The following is a 12,914-nucleotide window of genomic DNA, read 5'->3' as shown; positions in this document are numbered from 1 at the left end:
TTTTTTTTTTTTTTTTTTTTTTTCATTTACCGGGATCGATATTTTTGCTAGGCATTAAAACTTTTTAAAGCCTTTTTAAAGCCTTTTTAAAGCCTTTTTAAAGCGTAATCACAGCCATTTCATGTATGCATCTTTAGCTCGTAAATTGGACGGCCCCCTTTTTTCCAGCTGCACCGCGACTCACTAAAAGCACTCCAGCGGACTGTTTCACAAAGGTCATTTGCGAGTGCGCAGATTGAATATTATGGCAGCACGCTATTTCACAAGTCATTGTCACTAACAGATTGCACATCTGTATGCTCTTGACTGAGCCGATTGGCACTTGATCTTCTGAATGAAAAGTATCAAAACTGGTTTGTGTGGGGAGTGGGGGGGGGAAACCCAGCCTATATGTTGATTTGGATGACAACACATGAAAATAGACTGTTCATCTACAGTCTGGTCCTTTTGCTGCATTGAATGTGTACATCTGTGCATTTCTTTAAAACGTATTTTCAATCTAGTATTTGTACCCACGCCTGTGACATTGCAAGAAAAGAAAAAAAAAGAAATGTACAGGGTTCCAATGCAGTCCAGGGAAAATGATGGAAATTTGATTAAAAGTATTTCTAAAATCTGAGTGTTTTTGGAAAAAGAAAATGTACATGCTTTACTTTTTTTTATAACCGTGTTCCTATGGAATCTGGATGGTGGGCAACCAGAATGGGACAAGGAATAAAGGAGCTATGAGTGTTTTTTCAGCATGCTTTGTAACGTCAAATACAGCACATAGTACCTGAGAACTCGAGGCTTTGCAGCTGAGAATAGTTTAAGGGATGTTTTTTAGTTCAATTCAGCAGGGATCTAGGAGTTCCCTTTTAAAAAAAACCACGGCAAAAGTGTTTGCTTACAAGTGAGGCAACGGCGGTACAGGCTGTGACTTTGAGCGTTGAGTAAAACGCTACCGCACATCCAGCTTCAAGCCAGCTGCCGCTGACCATGGATTAGAGGTAAAAGACAACAGCAGACACCGAGCATGTTTCCGATGTGTTTCATTTTTGCGACGGACCACCGCACGGACACGCATTCGATCCAGAGCAAGCGAGTATAAAGACGAGTTGTGATCGGTTAAAGGTTTCTGTTGCCGGAACAGACTTCCAGCTTCCCTTCGTAGCCACTGATAAGATGTGCTGCGCATCCAACACTTTTACAGCCGCAGTAAAGTCTAATGTTGCCTGTAAAATTGATGATCTAAAAATAGGAGGCCTGCCTGTGAAGTGCAGATGTAAGGACTCAATCTTTGACTTCTGGGAAAAGACGAAACCTTTCGGCTTACGTAATTAGTTTACAAGTTTGACACTGTTGCTCATTCGCTAGCAAGCACACACAAATACAGCGTGATTCCCTCTGCTGGTGCTGCTGCTGCTGCTTTTTTTTTTTTTCTTCCTGGTGGAAATGTGTTCAAAAAGGAATGCTGAGTGTTAGGCGCATGTGTGCAGCGGTGATTTATTAGTGTGTGATTGCAGCTGTATGTTAGAGTGTGATGTGTATTACGATGTGACTGAACCAGAATGAGTTTTGAGGCAAAGCAGCCTGCTCTTTAAATAAGACAGACGAGGCAACGGGGCTGGGGGTGGAGGGCACGGGGGGGCAGAGACGGAGATAGTGGCATAGAAACAGAGAGGAAAAGAGCGGTTACAAAGAAGAGAGAGAAGGAGGGCAAAAAAGAAAAAAACAGAGTGAGGAAGAAGGAGAGCGGATAGAGAAGTACAGGAAGACGAAGGCTGAGAGTGAATCTGTCATTTTGGAAGCTGTATTGAATCGAGCTCTGCGTCAGGATGTGCTCTACATGCTGATGACCCTGCCACACACACATGCACACACGCGCACTCGCATTGACACACAGGCGCTGTCACAGGCAGAAACTCTAAGAAAAGGCCTCCCTTCGTTTTCTCACGATGCACTACTGCCCCCTGCTGGCTCGACGGCGCTCACAGCTCCCTGTTACCATGACAACAGGGGAGAGAAATGGAGAGTTTTAAGGAGAGGATTTAAAAATGTTGCAGTTAATTTATCTTCTGGATTTGTTCTTTTCTGTGTGTGTGTGTGTGTGTGTGTGTGCGCGCGCGTGCGGGTGCATGCGTGTGTGTGTGTGTATGTGTGCGTGCGTGTGTGTGTCGGCTCACACTGTACACTCTCCTTTGCAGAACCAACCAAAACCAGCTGCGATAACCCGGGAACGCCTCGCTACGGCTCCCTGAACCGGACCTTTGGTTTTAAGGTAAAATATCTGCCCTGACAAGCCAACTCCAAACTCACCTCCATGCCCAACAGGTTGATTTAATATGTGTATTAAATCTGTTTTATTTTCTGATTTGCAGCAAGAAGTCAAATGTAGATTTTGTATGTTTTATTAGTGGTAACCAATTGCACATGAATTTGTTATGGAATGTTATGTGATGTGTAGCAGACCGGCACAAATTAGTGCATAATTATGAAGTGTAAGAAAAAGTTTAACCGCTTTTGCAATTTTTGCATCAAGTTTTTTGGCGTAGGTGTAACAGCTTTGAGACTGCTGTTTTTTACCTTTTTTTTTTTTTTTTTGGCAAAATAAATCCAAACAGAATGGAAGGAGAACATTTTTAAGCATCAGTTTTCACCAATTCAATAAGTTTGCGGTTTTTATTTCACTTGGGCTTTGACTATTCTTTGATTTGAACTCTGGCATCATGGCTTTGGCTGTATGTTTAGGATTCTTGTCCTCTTGCAAAGAGAAGCTACATCCCAGTCTCAGGTCTTCCCTCCAGAAATGATCTACACTTAAAAAAAACCCCAAAAAACAGCTATAACCAGTTTTCCTGTCCCTACTGAAGAAAAACATCCTTAAATCACGATGCTGCCACCACTATGTTTCCCAGTGGGGATGGTGTGTTCAGAATAGAAATGCCCACAATGGGGAAATTGAAGACGGAGAACTCCTGGAACGTGCTGCCTTCTCACTTGGCGCCTGAAGCTTCAGACGGATGACGAATTGTGCTAGTTTTTCTTTACCTGCTTTCGCATTTTGGCTGCATACAATACATCACTTAGGTAAAACAGGACCTCTTCAGATTTTGTCGAACAGTGTTCGTTTTCCCCGGTCTGTTGTGTTCCTTGGCCTTCATGATGCTGTTTGTTCGCTCACAAACCTCTGAGGTCTTCACAGAACCAGCTGCATTTATCCTGAGATTTCATGGCACACAGATCAAATATAAATCAGATCACTCTTTTCACATTTGTATTTGTTACACATGTTTTAAAACCACATATTTTTTTCATCCAACTTTACTTTTTTTAGTTGAGTACTAACTTTGTGTTGTGCCATAAAATCCCAGTAAAATACAACAAAGTTTGAGGTTGTAAAGGGAAACATGTGAAAAAGGGAAAGAGGACTTTTACAAGGCACTTTAAGAAGTACTTACCAGCATAACTCAGTCTGTCCCTCCTTAAATAAACTCGAGACATTCCTCATCGTGTCAGCTCTCCGGAGGGTACCTTCGCACCGCAGCCAAACAAAACACCGCTCGTATTTCGTTGTTTTTATGTTCCACTGTCTGTCTTTTTTGTGCTCAGGTGGGGAGCGTGGTGTCATTTCAGTGCCAGTCGGGTCATTTGCTTCAGGGATCGTCATCCAGAACCTGCCAACCCGATCTGACGTGGACTGGGACACAACCCGAGTGCATACGTAAAGAAACACATATGTTGGCTCTTCGTCTGTCCACTCTAAGCCTTTACAGACCCTCATTAAAGATGGAAAGAAAAAACAAAAAAATCATGTTTTGTACCTTGCAGCCCACGCCTGTAAGCAGCCGGAGAGCCCGCTCCATGTGGACGTGGTGGGGATGGATCTTCCCGGATTTGGCTACACCTTGGTGTACAGCTGTCAGCGCGGGTACTTCCTGGCGGGCGGCTCCGAGCACCGAGTCTGCAAGAGCGATGGCACTTGGACGGGAAAGATGCCAATATGTAGAGGTGCGTGATTCACTTCTCTGCCTCTCAGTGGCCCTATCAGCATTAAATGCATTTACTTTATTGTCCTATGCTGAGCTGATTCTCTTGAGTAAAGAGAGAGGAGCACTTGAACGTGTCTAGCTCAAGGACCCCCCTGTATCAACCATCTGGAGTCGGGTGATATTTACCGGGGGGGTGGACAGATGATTTACAGGATAGAGGGTAAAGGATTTAATATAAAGTGATATACAAAAAAAAACAACTGTGTTGTTTTGTGCCTTTGCAAGGTCGGCAGGTTGTACGTTTTTACACACATTAAACAATTAAATAGGAACAAGGAACAATAGGAATAAATCTGGAAAAAGTCTGGAAAAGTATTGAATTTGGGCGTGAAAATGTCTAAGAAACATCACGTTTCATTGGAAGCATCCCGCGTAGCAAAGTTGAGTAATGCTTAACTTTTTAGTTTTGAGGCTTTTAAAATTTCTAAATTGCAGATATGTTGTGGATGAATAACTCATCAAAACAAACATACTGTGCTTAATTTTTTAATTAACTGAAAACAGTAGCCTTTTCAAATGCACCTACAACCAGTCAAGAAATGAGCATAAAACAAAAATGTCTACAAGCTCTTGGAAAAAGCTGCATCTTTCTTCTTTTTTTTTTTTTTAATCAATCCAGCAAAGCAGCCACCCCGTTGTTGCCCTGAAGATCTTTTTCTTTTTTTTTTTTTAAAGTGAGGCGCTCTCTGATCCGAATTGGGATTCCAGAACACAGGTCGTTCTCTATACATAGCTTGTTTTTTTTTTCCTCCCTCATTGAAAACAATGGCTGCATCTTGAAAGGATGATCTCGGCTGCTCTCAGCCCATCAGAGCTCAGGCCTTTCAGCTGCTTTTTAAATGGGTCCAGTATGCACAACAATTATCGGTCGCGAACTCTGTTTGCATTGCTCCGCTTGTGAATTGCTCATTAAAGAGGTTTATTTTGTCTGACCCTTTTCAAAATGCTCCTCGCTCATTATGCACGTGTGTGACTCAGAGTGACTGGTCCTGAATTCTAATGTGGAAGGCTTTTTCCTAGGAAAAGTTTTGGATTTCATTGAAAACCCCTGTAAATTCAGCATAACCAAATTTTTGTTGTTTTTTAATTTTTTAAAAAAAATTTTATTCATGGCTTGAAAGTTTGCCTGAATATTTTGTCTCTGCCTTGTGAATGCGTAGCTGGAGAGAAGAAGAAACCTGTGAAACCGGTACCAGGAACACCCAGCCCAAAACTTAACGGTCAGTTCTGTCAGCATGTTTATCAGTCCGTTTGTCTGTACATCCATCCGTCTCTCTGCTGTCCATGTATCCATCCAGTTCGCACTGAAAGTGTACCATTTTCCTTTACTCATATCCATCCTCATTTCTTCTATTCCAGTCTGGTTTTAGTGTATGGTTCAATAGATTCTGCTGTGCTCCTTTTCACTCTACTCAGTTTTGCACCACAGGGTTTTTTTTTTTCTCTTGCCTTTTTGTCGATTTGACAATGCTTTAACACACTTCTTCCTAGTTCTGAATACTTTTTTTTATATCTAACTTTACAAAAAGAAGACAAACTTCTGTAATGATCTTGCTTTCCTTTTTGTTGTAGTTTTATTAGCTGCTGTTTCTGTAGCTTGTTTAATGCTAAATACACATGGAAGATCAACAAGCAACCTTAAGCAAAGATCCAGTGATTGTGTTGCTCCGATCACGTTTTGACATAGGGTGAGAACTTTAAATTTGAAAAAAGAGCCCCCTTTAATAAGGAGAGGGCAAAAGGAACGTTCCATATGTTGTGTAGTTAATTGAGATTTGGCTCCTGTGAGACTAGTTTTTTTAGTTATTTTACTTACCGGGAGGCAAGATGCTATTCTACATAGACACAGTTCTTATAAAGACTTGCAACTCTGCCCAGTAAACTGAGGAGAAGCTCCAGGGAGGCTGAGGCCAGAGAAAATAAATGACCTCTTCTGCAAAGGCCCATCCACAATGCACCACCAGCTGCAGGGAAACAACAGCACAAGGACAGACCTATCAATACAGGAGACAAAGCAATGCTGGAGAGACGTGTAGAAGGAGGCACGTTCCCCATACTAGAGACCCGCAAGTTCACGCTTCACCAAAACTGGGTCCAAGTTCACTTTTCTTACATTAAAATGGCTTTAAAGTTTCATAGCTTTATTGTGCGTTAAAATACCACGCTACTCTACATGTGTAAATGTCCCCCCCCCCTCCCTCATCGACAGTGGGAGGAATATGAAACATTCTCAATCCCAGGAGGGCGATTACTTTTTATTACAATAAAATCTACTACCAAAACGTACAAATTTGTTGCACTGTGTTCACGGTAATGTGCATAGAAATACACATTGAGAATTTAGACGTGTTTGATGTTCAGTTCCCCCAAGGCCAAGAGAAGTATAGAAATAACCACAGGTAAGACAGCTAAGGTAGTTTTATATAAAAAAAAATAAAATGTTTGAGTCAAAGGCTCTCAAAAATATACTAGAAGTAAAACAGTTTGACAAGAAAGCAGGACTGTGGAGCCAACTCCTCGTCTTTTTTTTCTTCTTTTTTTGTAGTTCCAGATGACGTTTTTGCTCCTAACTACATATGGAAGGGCTCCTACAATTACCGGGGCAGGAAGCAGCCGATGACGCTGAGCATCACCAGCTTTAACTCCACGACCGGGAGAGTCAACGTGACGCTCAGCAACGGCAACCTGGAGCTGCTCCTGTCAGGCATGTTGCGTCGTCGCTCAACTCTAAGCACTCCATGAATACCTTCATAAGGGGATCTATGCACTGTGATGAGGATATGTGATGGTAATGCATCAAGTTTATGTTACAGCGCTACATAGCTGCTGCATTGATTCATGGGTAATACAGTAAACACACGCTCGGACGCTAAATGCGGTATCGAGCTCCTTCTGGCAACACTTTTACGGACGCATGCTGCTTTTTAACGGCGGATTATTTGTTGTTGTCTCGCGTATACAAATACGCACACTCACACGCGTACTTCTCCGAGTCCCTTAATGGTGCCGGTCGGATTTGAGACCCTAATGTGGCACGCGTCTTGTCGAAGCTCGAATTGGTTCCAGGAGTAGCAAGGAGCAACAAGAACTATATCTGAAATCCGTGCTGCAATCACGCTTTTATTGTCTGTTGTGTGGCTCAAAGGCACAGCTTTAGATCAATACCGGCTAAAGCTGCACTTTTCATCGCCGCACCCGAGTTGCAGCTGCTTAAAATCTGCATGTTTTTCCCCCAAGTCGTGCTATTAAGGCAGCTGTTCGGCATTTTAAATATAAATAGCATGTCTGCATGCTGAGCGTAAAGCTGGGATCTAAATATGCTGACACATTCACAGTACTGCTTAGCATAAAGACTAGAGTTATGGGAAAACAGGCGTCTCTGCTTAAGATGAAAAACATCCCGACCAACACCTCTAAACCTGTCTTATTGATGGCATATATCACAATTATGATGTGTGATATTACTGCACGTGCACATTTCTGTCTAAATATGCTGTCAACATTCAACCAGGTTCCTCTATGTCTTTTTAATCAATGTTAATTTATTTTACAGCTGTATCCGAGGTGTTGTTCTCTTTTTATGTCGGTATAAAACATCTCTCTGCAGATAAACAGGGAAGGTGCACGGATTCCATTAATGCTCCAGGGAAAAAGAAACACGTGCTGATCAATCTAATGATTTACAAGCGAGATGTGAAATCCTCTTGTTATAAATCATGGGGATTTTTTTTTTTTTTTTTTTTACTTTTTTTTTATGCCTTTTCAGGAGTTTACAAGGCTTCAGAGGCCAGGCTTTTACTTCTGATGTATCAGGTGAACCATGTTAACCAGGGAAGCCAACTGAAAGATTCAGCCATCTCTCCAGCCAAGATCATGGAGGACTCCTGGACTATGGACGGATATGTAAGTTTACCATTTATACAGTGACCAGTGTGTATATGTGTTTATATATAGGCTGAAAGGTGTGGCATATAGCGGTTAGTGGGCTTTAATTTGGTTCTTTGAAACAAGATTAACTGATATTTGTCAGAGGTTTGTCCAAGTCTTCTAGAATGTGATTTATATATGGCATCTATCAAAGATCAACAAAAACATGATTAAATAGGTGCATGGTATTTGAAAGATTATTGTTTTTAACCCCCAAATTTATCAACACCCAACTATTTACTTGTGCTTGTGTAAAGTACAAGCACCTTTTTTTTTATAAATTACACATGTATGCCATTTTATTTTATTATCTGTATTTAAGAAATAACTGATATTTGTTATTGTTTTTGTAAAAACTACAATTTATTGTGTAATATTTGGAGGATTTTACCTTTAGAACAAACACTGTGTTACTTATCCACTTACAATTAGTTATACACTCATTGCTGTATAAAAGTGATCACTGACCTTTTTGCCCTGTGTTCTCCCAGGTATCAGCAGAGCCTGATGGGTCCACCTACGTGTTCCAGGGTTTCATTCAGGGAAAAGACTACGGACAGTTTGGACTACAAAGACTGGGTACTTGTCTCTTAGGTTCACGAGCACCAAAAGATAGCGCCTTAAGTATTTCTGAAAGTCAGCATTAAGTGTTGAACTTCATGGAAAAGCTTCTTGAAATATATTACTGTACCTACTTTGAAAATTGGTGTTTTCAGGTCATTTTAACTGTAACTTATCTGCAAAACTGACCCAGGTCATGTAGTTCAGAAGACAATTATTCCGGATGCTGACCAAATGTGTGTATGTTTCTAAATTTGAAGAAAGTTACAGAAGAAAAAAAGAACAACTAAAAAATGTTCTCACTAAAGTTTTTTGGCATTTAGCAAATAGAAAAATGTAAAGACTCCTCCTGAGTTAACTCCCTAATTAACGCTCTCCTTGACTCTAGGGTTGCATTTCTTCTACGTTTGTTGGGCAATGCCATAAAATAAAATTCGCATTAAAATCGGTGGTGTCGACAAAATGTGAAAACTTTTTATTGTGCACACTAATATCAGATTGGATTTTCTTTCAAACAACCATCAATGTTTTTTTGTTTTTTTCTTCTCTGTGATAATAAAGCTTGTAGTTTCACCAGGTCATTTTATTTTGTTACCCAGACAGTTTGGACAACAACAGTAAAGTTTTCTCATTTGTTGCAGGTCTGAACATGTCAGAGAGTCAAAACTCGACACCTCCACAGCTTGGTACCAACAGCAGTTCTGTGGCTATTGCTATTCTGGTGCCTTTCTTCGCTCTGATCTTTACTGGCTTTGGATTCTATCTCTACAAGCAGAGGTATGCCATGCAAGAAGAAGAAAAAGAAAAGATGACAAACAAGATAAATAATCCTGCACATATCCCTTTGAAGGACATGTTCTTGTCAGTTTATGACTACTTTTTCTCTCTTTTATTCAGAAAAAGTCTTAAAAAAAAAACAACAACCCACAAAGACATCATTAACATTTTAAGAAGATGCCTAATTTGCAAGAACAACCTCTGCCTCGGTGGTTTGATTGCTGAGGTGCTAAGAGACAGCTAAGTCGCTGTCTGCTGCAACACAATCCTTGTTTAGAAGGTGGTAAATTGGATTTTTCCCAGGCAAGGTTAAAGCAGAACTGACTGTTGTTAACATTGTTAACAGATGCAGATAACGTCTGTTCTGCTGTTAATATCTGTTTGAGAGAAGGAGAACTTGCTGAAGGGATTAGTTTTGGATGGGCTGTTTGGAATCTCTTTAAGCTCACCAAGAAACGCAACACGGTTCTTCTCCTGTGTGCTTCAGTGGCTTCATTCATCACTGTCTGCCGGCTGCTTAGGACATTTATGAAAACTAATTTTTGCTTCAGGAACAGCAGTTTTTGATGTTGATTGGAAACCAGGATATTGTTTGTGGCGTTTGTCTTGTTGAGGACTGCGCTTGCTCTTTAACATAAGTCGAAATGGAGAAAACTAATTTGTGTTATGCAGTCAAATAGTAAGAACACAATGCCACGCCAACGTGCTTCATGGTGTAATGTTGCTGGAATTCTGCGTTTGATCGTCTGTGATGCACAAACGAACAATCTTTCTATAAAATGATGAAGCGAATTCTAGCCTTTTGATCAATAGTTTTGCTTGTGGCTTTGCATTGCATAAGTATTTTCTTTTTCTTACAACACTCTCATGTAACTAAAAAATAACATTGGCGTTGAGACAGTTAACGTTTTTGCCATTTTGGCTATTCTTTGATTCAGTTGGACAGGTTTTGGTTTACATCTTAAGCATTTAGGATTATTTTACCTGAACAGCCAATCATTTTCTGCTCTTCTTTAAATGTTTTTGATGCGTTTTTCCCTAACAAAGTGCCACCTGTTTGAGACATTTTTTTTTTCTTTTCACAGAATAAATGGCCTTACTAATGGAACACCACACTGCTATTTTTAACGCGCGCCATGCAATAACAACTTAATTACACAGAATCAACAGCATGCATCTCATGATTGTTGACTATACCAAACAGTAACATTATTTGAGCATTATTGTAGATCCGGACAAGTAAAGATGTCAGTGGAGATTTGTGTGCGATTTCTGCAATTACAGATGGTGAAAGATACGTATATATTGCCCTCTCCTTCGCTTTTATCTTGTAATTATGTTTCTTTTTTCTCTTTATATTTGCAGAACTACTCCAAAAACGCAGTACACAGGCTGCTCGGTGCACGAAAACAACAACGGCCAAGCTGCCTTCGAGAATCCCATGTACAACACCAATGCCAAAGCTGTCGAGGGAAAGGCCGTCCGATTCGATCCTAATTTAAATACTGTCTGCACCATGGTCTGAGGAGCGGCTGTCCTCAGTCAAAATGAATGACTCGCATTTCTAATGGGACCACAGCTGGTGCAAAGACGGTGTAAAAGGGCAAACTTTACCGAGGCCAAGCATCATGGTGTGTACAAGAACCAACCAACCAACCAACCAACCAACCGATCCTTTCTTTTTGGAAAAGATCCCAGCTCCCAACCCTCGCCCACGCAGGGGAACAACTCTCCAGCTGAAACCAAAATCCAGCGTCTACTGAGAGAAAAGACTGCAAGGTGACAAAAAAAAAAGAACTCCATTTCTATCCCTAACTCAGAGCAAGTTGTAGAAACTTTCTGATCCGATTCTAAACCAGACACACACGTACACACAAAAAAAACGTTTGAGCTCCTATTTAACCCCGATCGCTATTTCTAAGACCAACGCGTGCGGGGAAGCCATCACCTGCTGGTTGGACCCCGCGCGTCACCTCAATTTTTACTTGAAGCAAAGATTTAGAGATCAGAGAAGAGGTGTTCCAGCCGTAATCACACATCAGAAACTGAGGAGAACCTATGACATTATCCAGAAGGGATATATGTCATTGAGGACACTGTGAAAATAAACCGACAGTCAAAAAAAAATTAAATAAAAATACTGTCACCAGCAGGATATGGCTGAAGCCAACTAACTGGTTGCGAATACCACGGGAGTACATCAACCTCACAAGCAAACGGAACCATCTCCCGTCTCAGTGACAAGCAGAGACTGGTGTTACTGGTCCCTGTTATTTATTTTTTTCTTCTTACATGGAGCCTAAGAAGGCTAATGCTTCTAGACAGAAGCAAAAGTTGCTTTGAAAAGAGACTATCCGCTAAGCGAGGGATGATGATAGGGATGGGGCATCCCTGGAGAGGAAGCTGTAATCCTGACTGAGCTGGGATTAGAGCAAAGTGAAACTTACAAGGAGTCTAAAGTGAAGCTAGCACTAACAGAAGAGATGAGAGACTGACTCATCTAATGGATAAACTGCCTCTAACGTGATGAAGACGGCTTCTAACTGAACTGGAAGCAGAGTGAGAAAGTCATTAGCAAGAAAAAAGAAAAAAAATGAGATCTTACAATCCTAACGCAACCAATCAGAGCTTGTCTGACCTGAAGTAATCTACTGAGAGAGATCGGCTCTCCTCCTTTATACGAGACAAATCAGATCAGGTCAGTCGGGATATATCCTGGAGGAGAAGATGTTCCTGATCCTGGGATTTTTACCAGGAGGTTTTGATCAGAAAGAGAGGCTAAACGAAACCGGAGGACTCCGACGGACTAAAAAAGGGGAGGAAGAAAAATGACTTTGGGAAACATAGAAAGCTCCAGCACTAAAGCACATTTCGCAAGGAGAGACGGACTAACACCGGGACAGAGAGGTCCTGTTTTTTTTTTTTTGTTTCTTTTTTCAAATCTATCTTTACTCCGAGATAAAAGCAGGTGGCTTACAGGCAGACAGACAGACAGAAACAGGTTTGTAGGCAGGAATCATAAACTAAGAAACAGGTCTAGAAAGACGGGGCTCTGGCCCTACGTCTGTGGACAGCGTTCCACGTGATCCTGCACTCTGAGAGTGCTTACTTTCTTTGTTTGTTACAGCTGCAGAATCTTCTGATCTGTAAATCTATTGCATATATATTCGGGGAGCATTCACCACCTATATTTTTGTGCTATATATTTACCACAAAGGGAGTTTAAGCGGTGGGGGGTGGGGGGGAGGGAGACAGATTATATCAAGAGTTTTTAGAAAAAAAAAAAAGAACTATCGGAGTAAAAGACGTTAACAGCTGTATGCTTTCCACACGCGCCCACCGACGGTACCGTTGGTTCCACTGCAACATGCACCTAGTTTATTTGGAAATCGTGTCTAGCATGGAGTTCCCCCCTCACCATCTGTGTCCTTCTCACTGAAAGCAACCCCAGTAAGTGGTGTTATCATAATGGAGATGCAAGGCTTACCAGCAACAATCATACCCTAAACTCACTGACACCTTTTAAGACCCTAAATTCGAGAGATTCTTTGCAGACATTTGCACATTAAAACTCTCAGCACTTTCTATGTGATCATCTAAATAGTGCTCTTTATATAT

General features: G+C 41.1%; 1 protein-coding gene across 6 annotated transcripts in view; it reads left to right on the top strand.

The window, feature by feature from the left end:
- Nucleotides 1–11,179, top strand: part of LOC103472465 (CUB and sushi domain-containing protein 3-like) — a 389,352-nt gene extending 378,173 nt beyond the window's left edge. For all 6 annotated transcript variants that reach the window (XM_017307525.1, XM_017307524.1, XM_017307523.1 and 3 more), the window contains 9 exons: nt 2,187–2,260; nt 3,592–3,703; nt 3,811–3,990; nt 5,192–5,251; nt 6,577–6,735; nt 7,798–7,934; nt 8,450–8,537; nt 9,161–9,296; nt 10,662–11,179. In XM_017307525.1, the coding sequence (XP_017163014.1) occupies nt 2,187–2,260; nt 3,592–3,703; nt 3,811–3,990; nt 5,192–5,251; nt 6,577–6,735; nt 7,798–7,934; nt 8,450–8,537; nt 9,161–9,296; nt 10,662–10,821 (1,106 nt within the window). In that variant the 3' untranslated portion in view covers nt 10,822–11,179. The remainder of the gene's footprint in view (nt 1–2,186; nt 2,261–3,591; nt 3,704–3,810; nt 3,991–5,191; nt 5,252–6,576; nt 6,736–7,797; nt 7,935–8,449; nt 8,538–9,160; nt 9,297–10,661) is intronic.
- The last annotated feature ends 1,735 nt before the right edge of the window (nt 11,180–12,914 follow it).

This window comes from Poecilia reticulata, linkage group LG11, assembly GCF_000633615.1.
Source record: "Poecilia reticulata strain Guanapo linkage group LG11, Guppy_female_1.0+MT, whole genome shotgun sequence".
In the NCBI taxonomy this organism is placed as follows: domain Eukaryota; kingdom Metazoa; phylum Chordata; class Actinopteri; order Cyprinodontiformes; family Poeciliidae; genus Poecilia; species Poecilia reticulata.
Note: the sequence above shows the minus strand (reverse complement) of the source record. Positions and strands in the feature narration are given on the sequence as shown.